The following is a 14,639-nucleotide window of genomic DNA, read 5'->3' as shown; positions in this document are numbered from 1 at the left end:
GTCTACCGTAAGTAGACCTGCTCTCGTCTACCGTAAGTAGACCTGCCCTCGTCTGCCGTAAGTAGACCTGCCCTCGTCTGCCGTAAGTAGACCTGCCCTCGTCTACCGTAAGTAGACCTGCCCTCGTCTACCTCAAGTAGACCTGCCCTCATCTGCCGTAAGTAGACCTGCCCTCGTCTACCGTAAGTAGACCTCATTAATTAATATCACTTCAGTTGAGAATTATTGTCATCCCAGCAGAGAAGATCCCAATCTCAAATCTCAGGAATATCGAGCAACGCCACACTAAGACCCAACCAATACAGCTCCCTGCCGTGCTTGCCACCTGTCGCCTCCTGCAGCCATATTAGTAATGCCTCAAGTTTATTATTACAACACTTCTCATTAACTTCACTTCTTGTTTGTCTGTCAGTCTGCTACAAATCTTATAATCAATATTTAATACACTTCTACCTCTCCAATCGATCTGAAATTTGGCACGCTTTTGTAAAGTTGGAGACAATGCACGAATCAATTGACAGAATATATAAGTTTAAAAATTAGAAATTTTTTTTTTCAATTTAAAAAATGTAAAAAATAATTTTGTCTTCTACAAATCTTATAATCGACATTCAACACATTTCTACCTGTCCAATCGATCTGAAATTTTGCACACTTGCGTAAAGTCGGAGACAATGCATGAATCAATTGACAGAATAAATAATTTTAAAAATAAAAAAATTCAATTTAAAAATTGTAAAAAATAATTTTGTCTGCTACAAATCTTATAATCCATATATAACACACGTATATATACTATTTAATCGATCTGAAATTTTGCACACTTGCATAAAGTCAGAGACAATGTATGAATCAGTTGACAGAATAAATAATTTTGAAAATTTACAACATTTTTAAATATTAAAAAAAATTTGAAAACTAATTTTTTTAATATCTGAAAATAAAATTAGAAATTCATTGTACACGTGTAACATCAAAGACACTGGATTCTTTAGAAGTGTTGCCCTTAAAAAGTAATTTTCAACTCATATTATTCTTTAACAACACTTCTTTTCAACTCACTACTTGTTGTTTGTTTGTCGTTTGTCTGTCTGCCACAAATCTTATCAATATTTAACACACTTCTACCTCTCCAATCGATCTTACATTTTGCACACTTGCGTAAAGTCGGAGACAATGCATGAATCAATTGACAGAATAAATAATTTTGAAATTTGAATTTTTTTAAATAATTGAAAAAAATGTATATATATTTTTTAATATTTGAAAATAAAATTAGAAAATCATTGTACATGTAGTAACATCGGAGACACCGGATTCTTCAGAACTGTTGTCTTTAAAAAGTAATTTTTAAACTCATATTTAGTCTGTGTTTGGTGCAAAGTCAAGTGTACTGTTAGGAGCAATAGGTATGTAGGAATCTAATTTTGATTAAAAATTTAACTTTGATTAAACCACGGACAGTGAAAATGTTTGAGCTAAAAAGTGTCTTGAAGTTCCAGAAACGGGCAGCATGAGGAACTGGCCATTCATGCCGTGTCCAAAAGAAGTGGTTGAACCGCTGCAAAATCGTGATTTTTTTGTGTTCATGCCGAATCGAAGGAGATAAAAGACCAAGGCATTTGTTGTTCTTGAACTGATCGGGCAAACTTGCAGAAGTATAGATTATCATGAGACATAAACATTAAAATAACGGACATTGAAATTAGAACCTATTGCCCTTATCTCGATTGCGCTGTTCAGGATGATACAGAGATTTTCTAGAATCAACTCAATTTGATATCAAGCCAAACAAATATCAAGTGTTCATTCTACTCCTCCGTTTCGCTTGTTTTTGTTGACAGTGTAGGCACTTGATCTGCTTGTGACTGAATATTCTATTGGGTTCGTGAAGATTGTCCTATAAGTTGCATTATTGTTGAGAATCTGTAGAGAATTATTCCTGAATTGCCCTGCCCATGTTGCCCTGTTGCCCTGTCGTTGCCGGGACTGGGGCTTGTGAAATGCAGTAAAGGTTCATGGGGCTGGGGTTTCGGGGCTGTCCTGGTAGATTCAGTCATGGCGAGTTGTCGCAAACCGAATGTTGAGACTAACGATGGTGGAACTGGGGCGCGGTGATGGAGGCAGCTCAGGATGCTGCCAAACCGAGCGAAAACAATGGAATGCAAATGTGGCTCTTCCCGATCTTCCGCGAGAAAATGTTTGACGAGTGGCGAAATGAGTGGACACGCATCAAAAATAGCTAACTCCAGAATTGGACACACCAGGATCACCCATGGAAATCTCGTGGCACGCTTGCCTGTCCCTTATTGCCTGGAATGCCTAGTGCCACAGATCCACTTCCTCGGAGGGTACCGGTCTTTTGGTAATGCCCGACGACTTTTTCCTCACCAGCCCTGAAATGACCCCGACGTACACCTAAACATTATCATGGCCCCATCAGAACGTGGGGTTGATAATGTTGACCGCCTCATAGTGTAACTGAGGGCAAAATAATGGGAAATACCCGTTAATGAAAATATATTCTACTGCATATGATACATTCAACCCCGACTACGTGTGATTTATTCAATGTTCATGTGATTATTATTCTAATCATTTATTCCGAAGCGCTGGCGATTACTGTCATGTAACTAACTAACTAACATGTCTGAATTATGCACGGAGATGCAAGTTAAAACCTTTGTTGTCTGCTTTAAATGAGTTGGCAAATTTCGAGCTCTGGAATCTTACGCATATTTCGGTGCGAAATTGAATTTGTAGCTTGAAAGCCCAATGAGCATGGTATCCCTATAAACTACAAATAACACTGCTATTATTTGCTGCCTATTGTTAGTGTTTGTGTATGACTGGTAAATTTTGCCCCAGCTGACAAGTACTGCAACTTGGTGGTGAGCGAAGGAGGCCTGGAGATCCTGGAGAGAGTTCGGCAGGAGACGGACGCAGCGCAAATCAGACGGCTTGCCCAGACTGTCATCGCGCACTGTCATGCCTACAAGGTACCTATGCTGCTGACTTCTTTGTCTCGTATCTCTTCTTTAACTAGAAGTAAGAGCCAACTATCCTGAGGTTATTTGTCCCTGTTATGCCGTGTTGAGTTTGCGTTGGGTGGCGTTCGGTGTGATGCTTCGCTACTCATCTCGAGGCTCGCGGCATTCAACCGAAGTAACATAGCTTACCTGTTTGTGGCGACTTGACCTGCAGCAGGCGTGCAGGTCTTCATGCCCTTCCATCTTCTAAGAGCAAAAATTAGACCGCGGGATTTGATCGTCCATTGAAAAAAATATATATAACTCAGTACTCACTGCAGTGAGTGACAGCGCATTTTCTCGTCGACGAAAACTTGAGGTCACGAACAGACGGACGGACAGACAGACAGACAGACAGACAGACAGACAGACAGACGGACATGGCGAGCACAATAGTGCATTTTTTCCATAAATGAGAAAATGCGTTAAAAAGTGAATATTTATTACCCGTAATATTATGTTTCTGAATTTTAACGCAAGCTCCACCTTGCAGTTTACTCCCTCTGAATTGCTATGTTGAATTAGCTTTTAAATCCCACACATAACGAGTGTATAAAGTTCTTGTGTATTATTATCGCTCAATTACTATGCCACTCATTATCTATTTATTGATTGAATATAATGGCATCGATAATATATAATTAATCTCAATAGTTGTGCCGAATAAGTTAATTGTCAGTTGTACGAATTGACAGTACGATGTCAGTTGTGTCAATTATCGTACCTAATAACTTATTACCGTGCATTATGAGCTTTCAATTCCCCAATTTGCTACTGGAATGTTCTTCGCAGGAGGACGGGAACTTGGACAAGCTGTACTCGAAAGCAGTTCTGCCGGAGCCTTGACTTGCCTGCAAGTTCCAGCTTTTCCCTGTCATGCCGTCTCTCTAGGAGCCGACACGTCGCCTCAATGTAAATGAGGATAGTGTCGCCTCGCATTGATTATTAATGATAGTAGTTAAGGTCGCTCGCGGGGTGCTGCCCGAGATACGCATGCCTTCTCGGTTGTGCTGCAGGAAAGGGACGATGTCGTTAGTTCTTGTATAGCCAGCGTGCTGTTGAGGCATCAATAAGACTAACATTGAAATAACACGAGGCGTCAATAATAGCACAAATGTGGACGAACTAATTATTCTCTCGCTTCTATAATTTTTCTCTCCAGCGAAGTCAAGTAGTCTTATGTCTCGAGTTCCCTGCGTTCATCGTATAAGGGATTGTACAAGTTTTGAATCTTTTATTTTACTCTTGCATCTGAATAATTTCATGATCGTTTGCTGAAATTGTCTGCGAATGTGACTAAGCTGACTGGACGTTAACTAATAATTTCCAAATCCCTCGCAACCACTTCTAACTTTCTGCTATGATGCAGGATTGCCAAGTTTGTTGTTTGTGTCGACTCAGCACTACAAGAAATGTATATGCCGTAAACAAACATTAAAACTATTCAGTCATCGCTGATCTGTATCTCCAGTTTGATGCTCCATCAGTTTTTCCCACAATGAGCGGAGTAGCCAACGTATCTAGAATGCGGATACGACCTCTCGCTTTAAGTTATTTATTTTCTACAAGGATCATCTAATATTTTTTTCTCTCGCCTCGTGTCTTTTCTTTCTAATGACAGTAAGGGTTGGCCGCGAAGTCTTTCACTATGTAATTTTTTTTGTTTTCACATAATAATTTTCTGACGTCAAACCGGTGCGTTAGCAGAGATGCTTCTATTTTTGGAAATCAGAACTTCGTTTTATTGAGGATGCAAGAGTAAGCTTTTTTTATCCGTCTATGCTTCAACTGAATAGCTCACTTTTTTGAATCTCCTAACATAAGATTGCTATAGTCAGAAGCTAAAAATTGAATTGCTTTTTTGAAATTTAGAAGACTTTCATGTCATGCCAACTTTGAACATGGGATTTTTGCATATGATTTTGCTTATTTTCTGAAATTTAGCTTCAGGCTTTTGGTACTGATTTATTTTTCAAAGTAGTTGGATCTCATGCTAGCTAAGAATGCTTGAATGTTCAAAAAACCCATTGAAATTTGGTTTTAAAAAGCTAATCCTGTCAAATAATGGAAGTTATGATTATTTCGTCTGTTAAAACCAAAAATGTTCAGTCATGTGTATCGCTTGCCGTGACTTATGAGGCAAAAATTTGATGCCTCTGGAAACTTTTCAGTTATACTACCTCGCTTGGACCGTTTACCTTCTCTTCCAGTGCACTATTTGCATTTAAACTTGGTCGTTTAATGTCTTATGTCGCTGATGTATAGCATTCAATGAGCAGTAAGCACAACTTTTGTATCTCCAGTCATTCTACAGCTGCCGTTTTTCTGAACAATCTCTACTACATGTCGTGTATTGTGAAACCACTCTCACTGAAGCGATTCCTTGTTTTCAAATTGTTCTTTCGGGCAGAACACTGTAGGTATCACTATCTGATATAATAATTTTTCTAATCTCTAATCTAATGTTATAAAGTATTTCGATTAATCGTTGACACGTAATGACTATAAGCCAGTTGCTACGGGCTAGTCTCTGCTGCAGATAATGAAGGAGTGACCAAATCCTGGCAACATTACACTGAAGACTACTTCGTAGAATGTGCTTTTTCGCTCTATCTGCTTCTAAGATGTCTAATAATGATGTTTGTCCTTACATCAGAGGATGAATTTGGGTAATGCTAAATAATAGATTATAAATGCTGTATATATTGATAGCTGACGAAATTTCGTGCTGCATGCAAAGCCTCGTTAGATGGAATGTAAGGTCGGTAGGGGAGGGAGGTGGATCCCGGTCTGAGAGTCGTTTTATCGAGTGAAGTATATTGGTGTTATTGTTCTAACTTTGCTATTGTCTTGACTTAGTTAGCGTGGGCATCACACGATTCCGGCGGAAAATCGAAGATTTTATCCGTTGAAGTTTGTGAGCCAAGGAGTAGCTAAGGCAACAGTTCAGATGAGAGGCTGCACTGCATTTGCTCGTGTTGTGTAGAATGCCGGATTAATGACGATTAATATTTACATTTGCTCGTTAAATAAGGCAAAATTATGGTCGTTTAGGTAATGAGCTGCCTCGTGCTTTTGTCAGCTTCATTCAAGGAGCTTTCAGGATTGGGCCGTGTGATGAACATTATGACAGTTACCTGTAACAAACTTTTCTGAACAAGGCCTGTCGGTTGAAGTGTAACTTTGAGGGAATATATTTACTATGACACTTTCTCTGTTAAGCGAGTGATCATGGCTATCGTTCTAAAAAACATGCTGGGAAAGAAATTTTATTTCTTGTTCCATGCATTTCTGTACGAATCTCGAAACTTTTATTTATCTTCGTAATGTAGTCATGACAAGCTCTCCGAAAAATATATAATATGCCTGCGACCGAGGTCCTTCTTCCAGTAATACTTCCGTATTGAATATGTGAATACTTCGCGTCAATTATCTTGTAGGCGCTACGAAGATTAAATGTTTTTCTTCGATGCCATGGGAAAGGGTCAGGGCTTGAATAAAAAAGGCACAATGAAATTCTGCCTCGTGTTCAATGGAACTCGTTGGCTTTCCTGCTTCTGAAGCTGCAAGGTTTTTGTAGTGAGCTAGTATTGGTTCTCACGGCACAACATCGATATAAAAATTGTATGAAATTCGAAGTGAAATATTAAAATAGCTACAAATCCGTGTCGAACACTTTTCTACAGAATAAAATACCTTGATTCTGTACATGACAAGATGCACTAAGAACAACCATCTGTGATTACTTCTAAGCGATGACGGCAATAGTCACGCAGTGCTAACCTACACGACGGTGAAGACGTTCAAAATCTAAACTTGAGTCCGATACAATGAAGTTGACTCTGAGTTGAAGTTTTAAAGTAAAATTTCGTCAGTACTACTACTACTACTGATTATTGTAAAATCCTGTGCGTCAAAAAGAAATGCTCATTTTAACACATCTTGTACATGCTTGTCATCTATTTACTAGTAATTAATGCACGTTAACATAAAATATTTTTTGCAAGTCGATCAGCCTCGCAGAAGATATTTTGCCCGTAGCGGTTGTTGCTGTAATATTTTCGGCTTTTAACCTGTTGCATTATAAATTTTCAACTGATCGGCGGACTACGCTTTTTGAATCCGCCTATTTTTCTTTAACTAGAACTCTGCAAAAAAAATTGATGAACTTAATAATTAATTAATCTAAGCGGAACCTCCTATCCAACGACTGCAAACAAGGCAGTAATGTATTACTGCAAGTGTGACCACGAAAAGGTAGCTATCTCAGGCTTATAAGACGTGATTCTGCTTGCGTAGCGCTCAACTTGATCTCATGGCAGATTCCGGTAAACTCTAGTGAAGTTCATCGTCGTATTCAAGGAGTGGAATTGAAATAGCTGGACGTTATCGTGCAATTATTTTCAAAACTTTCTGAAGCAATAGCCCAGAGGAACGTTTGTATGACATTGTCACAGACTTTAATCGCAATACCGGATAAAAATCACCGAGAGCATAAACTAACATCACGCGAAGTTTTGAACCTCTTATCAAATGATATCTGCGAAAGATACAACTGCATTTAAGATCATTTTTTCAAGGCTTCAAAAAAATGTGCTTTGCTATCGCGATGTTTATAATTTTTTATATGAATACACGAATCATCGCAGAGGGAATTATTTCTTCTTGTTATCTTCTGCTTCATTTTTCTTCTTCATATCAATCTTGGCAAGCGCCTTCCTTGCGTTGTCGAGTTGAGTCCGAATGCGTTCCTTCATCCCAGCATATCCAGCTGACTTCAGTGAAACTTCCAGGTCCTAATAAAACACACGAAAACCATTGTTTAGATTATAAGAAATAGAATACAACCAGCAAAAACAACCACATAGAAACACTGCCGTGATAATATTGATTGCTATGAAAACAAGTTGCAGATTCGTTAATTATTATTTAACACAGGCTCAGGGTTTTTTTTACACAATGCTTTCGTTCTTATAAAAAATTGCAATAACTTGTCTGATTTTCTAACAAAAAAACTGCTATGATTGCACAAAACACCGAAGAAAACGTTAAAAATATTTTTCTGCCACAGAGCTATGAAACACCACCGACACCACGTCCGTCGTGTCAAGAATATTTCTCACTTAAGTTAAAAACTTATAATCTGCAAGATGGAGCAATTGGACGTAAGATCGAAACGTCAAGTCCAGGTAAAAAGTGTGAATAATCTGGCTCAACAAAGGTACGTAACACACGTTATTTCTTCCGCGCATTGCATATTTAGAGTATTCAACTACATTAAAGTGCAAGCCCAATAAAAGCTGATCCATACATTAAAGCATCCTCCAAATAGTCAACTAATAGCACGAAAGCAACTGCAAGGCTGGAAAATTATACGGTTGTAGGTAGACGTTATCAGATTATATTGAATACAAAACTTGAGTTTGTAGTGTGATCGAATGATCACTCGTCTTAGGCCAAGTCATGGCGTACATGAACATCTTACTACCTTTACTCTCAAACCTAAATTTGCGATTGTTTAATATAACTGAATAAGAATTCACTGGAGAATGAAATTTGAGCATCGAAAAGCAGCCAGTAAAATGCATTCATTTACCAATCTCAATTAAATTTCGATCGATGTCGTATAAGATTCAATTTCGTCCTCACACTGCTGCTGTCCATTACTCATGCTTACCTCAATAGTTGTGTAATGACCAGCTACGTTGTGGAACATGTGTGCTTGCTGGTCTCCAATTGTTATGAAGAACTGATTAGCTGCGTCGAAGAACACATCTACAATGGGACCTGGTAAGAGAAAATTAATTACGATACAAGTTTTGTCCTGAATCTGCGACTTATCGCGGGATTGCAGTTTTGATTCTTGTACGTCACCATAAGGTTCAACAAAATATTCTGGTAATTAAACTACAACCAGACAGGCAGAAAGTAACTAACAGGCATCCTAATAATGTGAATATCACAGTCGCTGTTTACCAGCTCAAATAGGTGATCATTATAAAATAAAAGTTCTTAAACAACCTTACCTGTATAAGCCCTATCATAATTTTCATTAGTGTCAAAGAATTTGATAGCTCACCAGCATAAATATTGTCAATGGAATGCACTAGATTGCCGGAGGAGCTTGAGAAGCAGAGCACCGACGAGACGACCGACACGAGCACGACTCTGTTGTCGGGGGACAGCAGCACCCGACACGCCTCCGCGTCAGAGCAGTTGCGGGCGTTGGGCACAGCGCCGGTCACCAGCAGCCGCGGATCCTGGCCTTTGCTGTACTCCACTGCGGATGGTACATCATGCGTGGGTAATAGGCCTTGGGAAGGGGAAGCTTGGTGTGCCAATGATATTAATTCATAAAAAGAATTTCTTGGTTCCTTATCGTACGAGGGCTCTGCATTTTATTGGGTTAAATGTGGTGCCTGTAATCAGAATGAGATAGGCGACAAGTGCTATATCATTTCAAGCAAGAACAAGTTTGAAACTGAAATATTTCATATTAGTACGTGGTAGATGAAAATGGCTAGATGAGTAATTTTGCAAAATTTATAAATTATCCGGTCCTTGATATATAACTTCAGGTCCAGAAATCGCCTGGGATTTGAAATGGCCTAATAATGAAATAAAAACGCAATTAACTAATTGGTACGTACTGGTAATAATTCAAGTACTAAAAAACATGATTCCATTCCGTATACAATTTTTGATCCGAGTTGCGAATTTAGTGACATGATTCTCAGACACCAGCAGGAGAAAATTTTATAGGTTGGAAAATTTTATAGGCGGAAAAAAATTATAGGCTGGACGCGTGTAAGGTACAATACACGTGCCCAGCTGGACGCGTTTAAGGGGAGCGTCTGGGGTAAAAATATCTCGGATATTACGAGACGGATCGATTCGAAATTTGGTACACATATGTAAAACGTAATTCTGTTTTTTTTTTTTGTTCGTGTGAATTTTTTTAAAATGAAAGAAAACGTGAAATTCTTAGAAAACGGCCAAAAAGGGGATACTGTAGAAAGTTAATCAGTCCTATGATTTTTAAGCTACAACACCGAGACACATATCATTCGATGCGTAAAGACCATATCTAAAAAGGTAAGTTCTGTTTTTTTTTTAATTTCTCAGTTTTATAGGTGTGGGATGATTTTTTCCAAAATTTTTCGATTTCCATTCCGCCCTCCCACCTTTTAGCAAAATAAAATCCGAACTATAACGAACTTGAAAAAAGCCCTAGTTACGTTTGTAGATCTTTTATTTGCGAATCGAACGGTATACGTCTCATTGATGTTGTGGTTTAGTTTAGTGTCCAAATGTTTACTAGCGCTTCAGCTATTAAGCTATCTCGCACCGAAAGTCAACATGAACATCACCATAAAGGTGGAAGGTCTCAATTATTCATCACCCACAAGGGGCGGTAGAGAAGGGAAATGTAAGGAATCCTGCCTACATAATAACTTAACCCCACAACTGAGACCTACAGTCAGACACCGCGAGCTCAGCGGTGGGGCGCTCAGGAACAATCCCCCTAGGAGCGCGAAATCCCATAGGACTTCTGACGAGCACAGACACCCGTCAGAAGTCCCCCCTGAGGGGGTCTCATTGATGTAGCAAAACTCTAGGAGGAGATAGGTTTCCAGTGACAGTAAGTGTGAATGTTCAGTAGAGCCCAACAAAGTCCCGGGCGCCTCGAAATCGGCATTCAAGACTACAAGGAATGCAACTAGACGATACTGGAGCTCAATTTCTGTCAAGGATGGTGAGAGCGACGGTGCGGGAACCACCACGTACAACTGCCGCAAGGTTACTGGAGCTGAGTGTCTGTAGACTTGCTATATATAGTGCAATATGGGAATTATTCCCTATGTTACATGTGAAAGAACTCCCCCACCTCCCTCCTTTGCGGAATCTGTAGCAAAGGCATAGATCAACATACAGAGATGGTTTAGGTACCATTGGATAGGTCAGAGTGTCAGCTTTAAGATGAGACTAAAAACCGGAAAAGACGAAATTGTCGAATTTGGACCCAGCCGCTCCCCTTAACGTACAACATACCAGCCCGTAATGCACTTCTCTGACTAACAGGTCAATTCTCGCCGAAGTTGTGCTCGCTCACCTGCGGTGTCATAAAGCCTCCAGGTGCCATCTTTTGATACGGTTGCCATTTTACTTGAATCTGTGTTAATGCTGCAGCAGAAGACACGAGAATTGTGACCGGTCAAATCGAAGCACTTCTTCAGGCTTTTGAAGCTATTATCGCCTTTCTCGTAGGCCACTTCAAAAATCTTAACATCGGGGGTAAAACCTGTAGAAATAAAACCTCAATTACTCCAGTAACAGTATTAAATCAATAGAAATTAGAAAAATAATTAAATTTTGCGATATTTTCAAGTCAAATTATTAGCGGGACTTATACAGGAAGAAAACTAAGAGCATGGTGTTTGCCGCAAGGCAACTACCACCTACCGTCAATGCCGATAACCTGCCACAGCTAATCAGCAAATCTAAACCTCCTTCAAGAGTGATCAAAAAAGCTCAGTTATATCATGAGGTTATAGAACTTTACAAGTCGGAGTTTTGACCAGTATTACATAGTTTTTAGCGACGAGGTAAGTGCAGTATGTGCTGAGTGGTAAGATATGTGTCATTGACAGTAGTCAAATCTTCGGTAGTAGGTAGTTAGGTTGTGTTCAGCCTGAACCACTGCATGGTAATCATATCTTAAGAAGTTGGATTCTGAAGCATATTTTTCTTAGTTCTGTACGTGGCTTTTTGTCCTCCAAATAGAGCTCAGCAAGTTTTTCTCATGGAGCAAGAAAAATTAGGCAGATTAGGGAATAAGAATAAGAGTGTCCTAGTGTCCTATCAAGAAGGGATTATTGACCAGACGTGGCAATGAAGCGGCCGTCGAGCGAGAGCGTGGCACTGAGCGAGTGTCCCTGTTTGGTGTCGATACTGGTGAGCAGCTCGCCTCTGAGGTCCCACAGGGACAGAATGTTAGTCACTTCGCACGTCATGATGAACTGGCCGCCAGGAGCGACGCTCAGCCCAACCAAGCTCTCGGTAATAGGCTGAAACAAACAAAGCGGCATTAGACTTGGCACATAATATGCTATTATCTATTCTATTCATCTAAGAATTAAATAAACGTTTACATGAAAGTCATGCAATGAATTAACAGAATGAGACCTGCAAGTTATTAGAAAACTAGTTTAGAAGTTAAGTAGAACGGTTGTGGGAATTGTAAAGAAAATTGTTCTGTCCCAAGGGTATAAAGGTACTCTTCAAAATAATCTAAGAATTAGCTGTACAAAAGTCATGCAGCGAATTCAGTGCATTAAAAAAGAATAAATAAGAAATTCAAAGCAAACTTTACAGCAGAAGAAACCTAACAGTTCCAAAATATTTCTTTCGCCTAGACTTAAGATTTATGTTAGGTTCCAATGCTCACCTTAGGAAACTCTCGGACTTTTTCAAGCCCTGTGAGTGTGCCATCAGGTTTTTTGGTGCCTTTAAGCACTTCAATAGTTTGTGCATCAGCCTTGTGTACCACAATGGCATTGTAGTCAGGGCTCCAGCACAGTCGAGATAACGAGTCAAATGGAATGTTGTTCCTAGTGCCAGAAACAGAAGAAATGCTTCGGGAAAATGCTTCTCGTATGTTGTAGAAGAAAATTGCGCGATCTGCAACAATTGTAATGCACTGAAAAACAACCAGACAACAACTACTTTACTAATGAACGAGTAGTAATGAATAAGGAATTAACTATTTCTCAGAGCAAATCATGAAACATTTAAAGCAATTCAATATCTTCAAACATTACAAAAACTATTGAAGAGGTACTGCACATTGCCAGTAAGAATTCTATTCAACATAAGAGGCAAGGTAAGCTATCCAATTCTCCATGCTAAACTATTACTACACGAGTTCAAGGAATGTAGAATGGACTCAATATGCTAAGGGTGAAACTATCACTTTGCAGACAAGGTCCTCAAAATACAGCTGTTAGTCAATTAATAAAAATATTTGGGCAGTTTTGCAGCATGATCAGAGCATAATACAACTAGTAACACAGCAGTTGCTCCCAGTTATATAGTCCACCTTAAATCCATTTCCAGGGACCCTACTAAACATATAATTCACAGCTAAACCAAACAAAAACTTGAAACATGTGGACACGTATGATTAATATTTAAGGTATTATCACATAAGCCATGGACATGAATACCAACAACTTCCTAGCCAGAAACCAGCTAACTCAATACAGCAATCATGAGTCTCAAATATTGAATTGTCCCCCATTTCCTAAGATCAATATCTTTGCAATAACATGCATGTAAATACATACCTATCCTAATTCAAATTTATCAAAATCTGAAATCCAAATTTTGAAGAAAGAGTAAATGAGTAATAATCCAGCAAAAGCAGAAATTGCACATATTGTCTTTGAGAACTTTAAAACAGAAGCAAGAAAATGTAAAATAACCAACCTAATCCAGTGGTTACCAATCCTTTGCCGTTTGAAGAAACAGCAGCAGATGTGATGCGGTCAGTGTGGCCCTTGAAAGTTGAGATGAGGCAGGGGTCACTAAACTGATGATGCTTCAATGATCTCAAAACTTTTTTTAGAGGCTTCACATGTTTTCTTCTGGAACTTTCAGTATTGACTAAAGAAGCGGCAGTGTCATCATTATCTTCTGATTCATCTGTAAAAGCAGTTTAAATGAAATTAAAATTATTTAGAATAATAATTTTTACAGCTGTACTACCTACTTCTTGATTGTCAGTTGCTTCAGAATGGGATAAGAATGGTGTGAAAAATGACAACAGCAAATATTACTGGAATACCGTTCCATATACAATTCATTCAATGACAATCTGGCAAAAGATTAATGCAATTGCAAAAACAGTGATTTAAGAGAGATAAACTTATTACCCTTTAGCAATGCTGTAAGTTTTTAAACAAAGATTTGTATAGTAAATGTTGGAAGAGATCAAATAAAATAATCTCTACAACATTTATAACAAATAACCTTCATTATTCCCTACATCATGATTTGAGACTCTAATTCTGCAGAAATGTTACATTAGGCTAAATATAAAAGGTTATAATTAAAAACTTACACTTAAAATCATAAAAAAATTTAATTCAGTACTCACTGCAGTGAGTGACAGAGAGCGCATTTTCTTGTCAACTAAAACTTGAGGTCACGGACGGATGGACAGACGGACATGGTGAGCACAATAGTGCATTTTTTCCATAAATGAGAAAATGAGCTAAAAAGAGTACCTGTCAAACTATATGAAACAAAGTTCTTTAATTCAGTTTGGTTAACTAAGTTCTTAACTATCGAGTTATATTAATTGCCATAGTTATTTTAATTTCAATAAAGAAAATGCATGCTTACCTTTTTCTTTGGCCTGATCATCTTTCCTAAAGAGAGAAACATAAATAAATGCAAAAAGAGCTCCAAATACTGCAAAAATAACAATGATGCCAGCAGCATTTGCAGGAGGTCCACGATCAACTTCCATTGTGGTAAAAAATTTACTGCGGAAGATGCTAGCATATATTGTCTGAAAAATAATAAAATAGAGAAATCTAAAATGAA

The 14,639-nt window shown here is 38.6% G+C and overlaps 2 protein-coding genes across 2 annotated transcripts in view; one reads left to right on the top strand and one right to left on the bottom strand.

Annotated features, from left to right (window-relative positions):
* LOC108672882 (protein zer-1 homolog) overlaps positions 1 to 7,136 on the top strand; it is a 26,778-nt gene extending 19,642 nt beyond the window's left edge. Inside the window, exons 12-13 of the mRNA XM_018160636.2 lie at positions 2,869 to 2,999; positions 3,822 to 7,136. Coding sequence (XP_018016125.1) covers positions 2,869 to 2,999; positions 3,822 to 3,875 — 185 coding nt within the window. The 3' untranslated portion in view covers positions 3,876 to 7,136. The remainder of the gene's footprint in view (positions 1 to 2,868; positions 3,000 to 3,821) is intronic.
* LOC108672883 (transducin beta-like protein 2) lies at positions 6,541 to 14,639 on the bottom strand. The gene is made up of 8 exons (XM_018160637.2): positions 14,436 to 14,639; positions 13,518 to 13,733; positions 12,478 to 12,710; positions 11,911 to 12,097; positions 11,143 to 11,331; positions 9,109 to 9,309; positions 8,707 to 8,816; positions 6,541 to 7,825 (listed from the first exon to the last, which is right to left on the bottom strand). The coding sequence occupies exons 1-8, from the start codon at positions 14,560 to 14,562 to the stop codon at positions 7,685 to 7,687; spliced, it is 1,404 nt and encodes a 467-aa protein (XP_018016126.1). The 5' UTR covers positions 14,563 to 14,639; the 3' UTR covers positions 6,541 to 7,684.

Source organism: Hyalella azteca, unplaced genomic scaffold (genome assembly GCF_000764305.2).
Source record: "Hyalella azteca isolate HAZT.00-mixed unplaced genomic scaffold, Hazt_2.0.2 contig13248, whole genome shotgun sequence".
Classification (NCBI taxonomy): domain Eukaryota; kingdom Metazoa; phylum Arthropoda; class Malacostraca; order Amphipoda; family Hyalellidae; genus Hyalella; species Hyalella azteca.
This window is presented reverse-complemented; position numbering and strand designations above follow the sequence as displayed.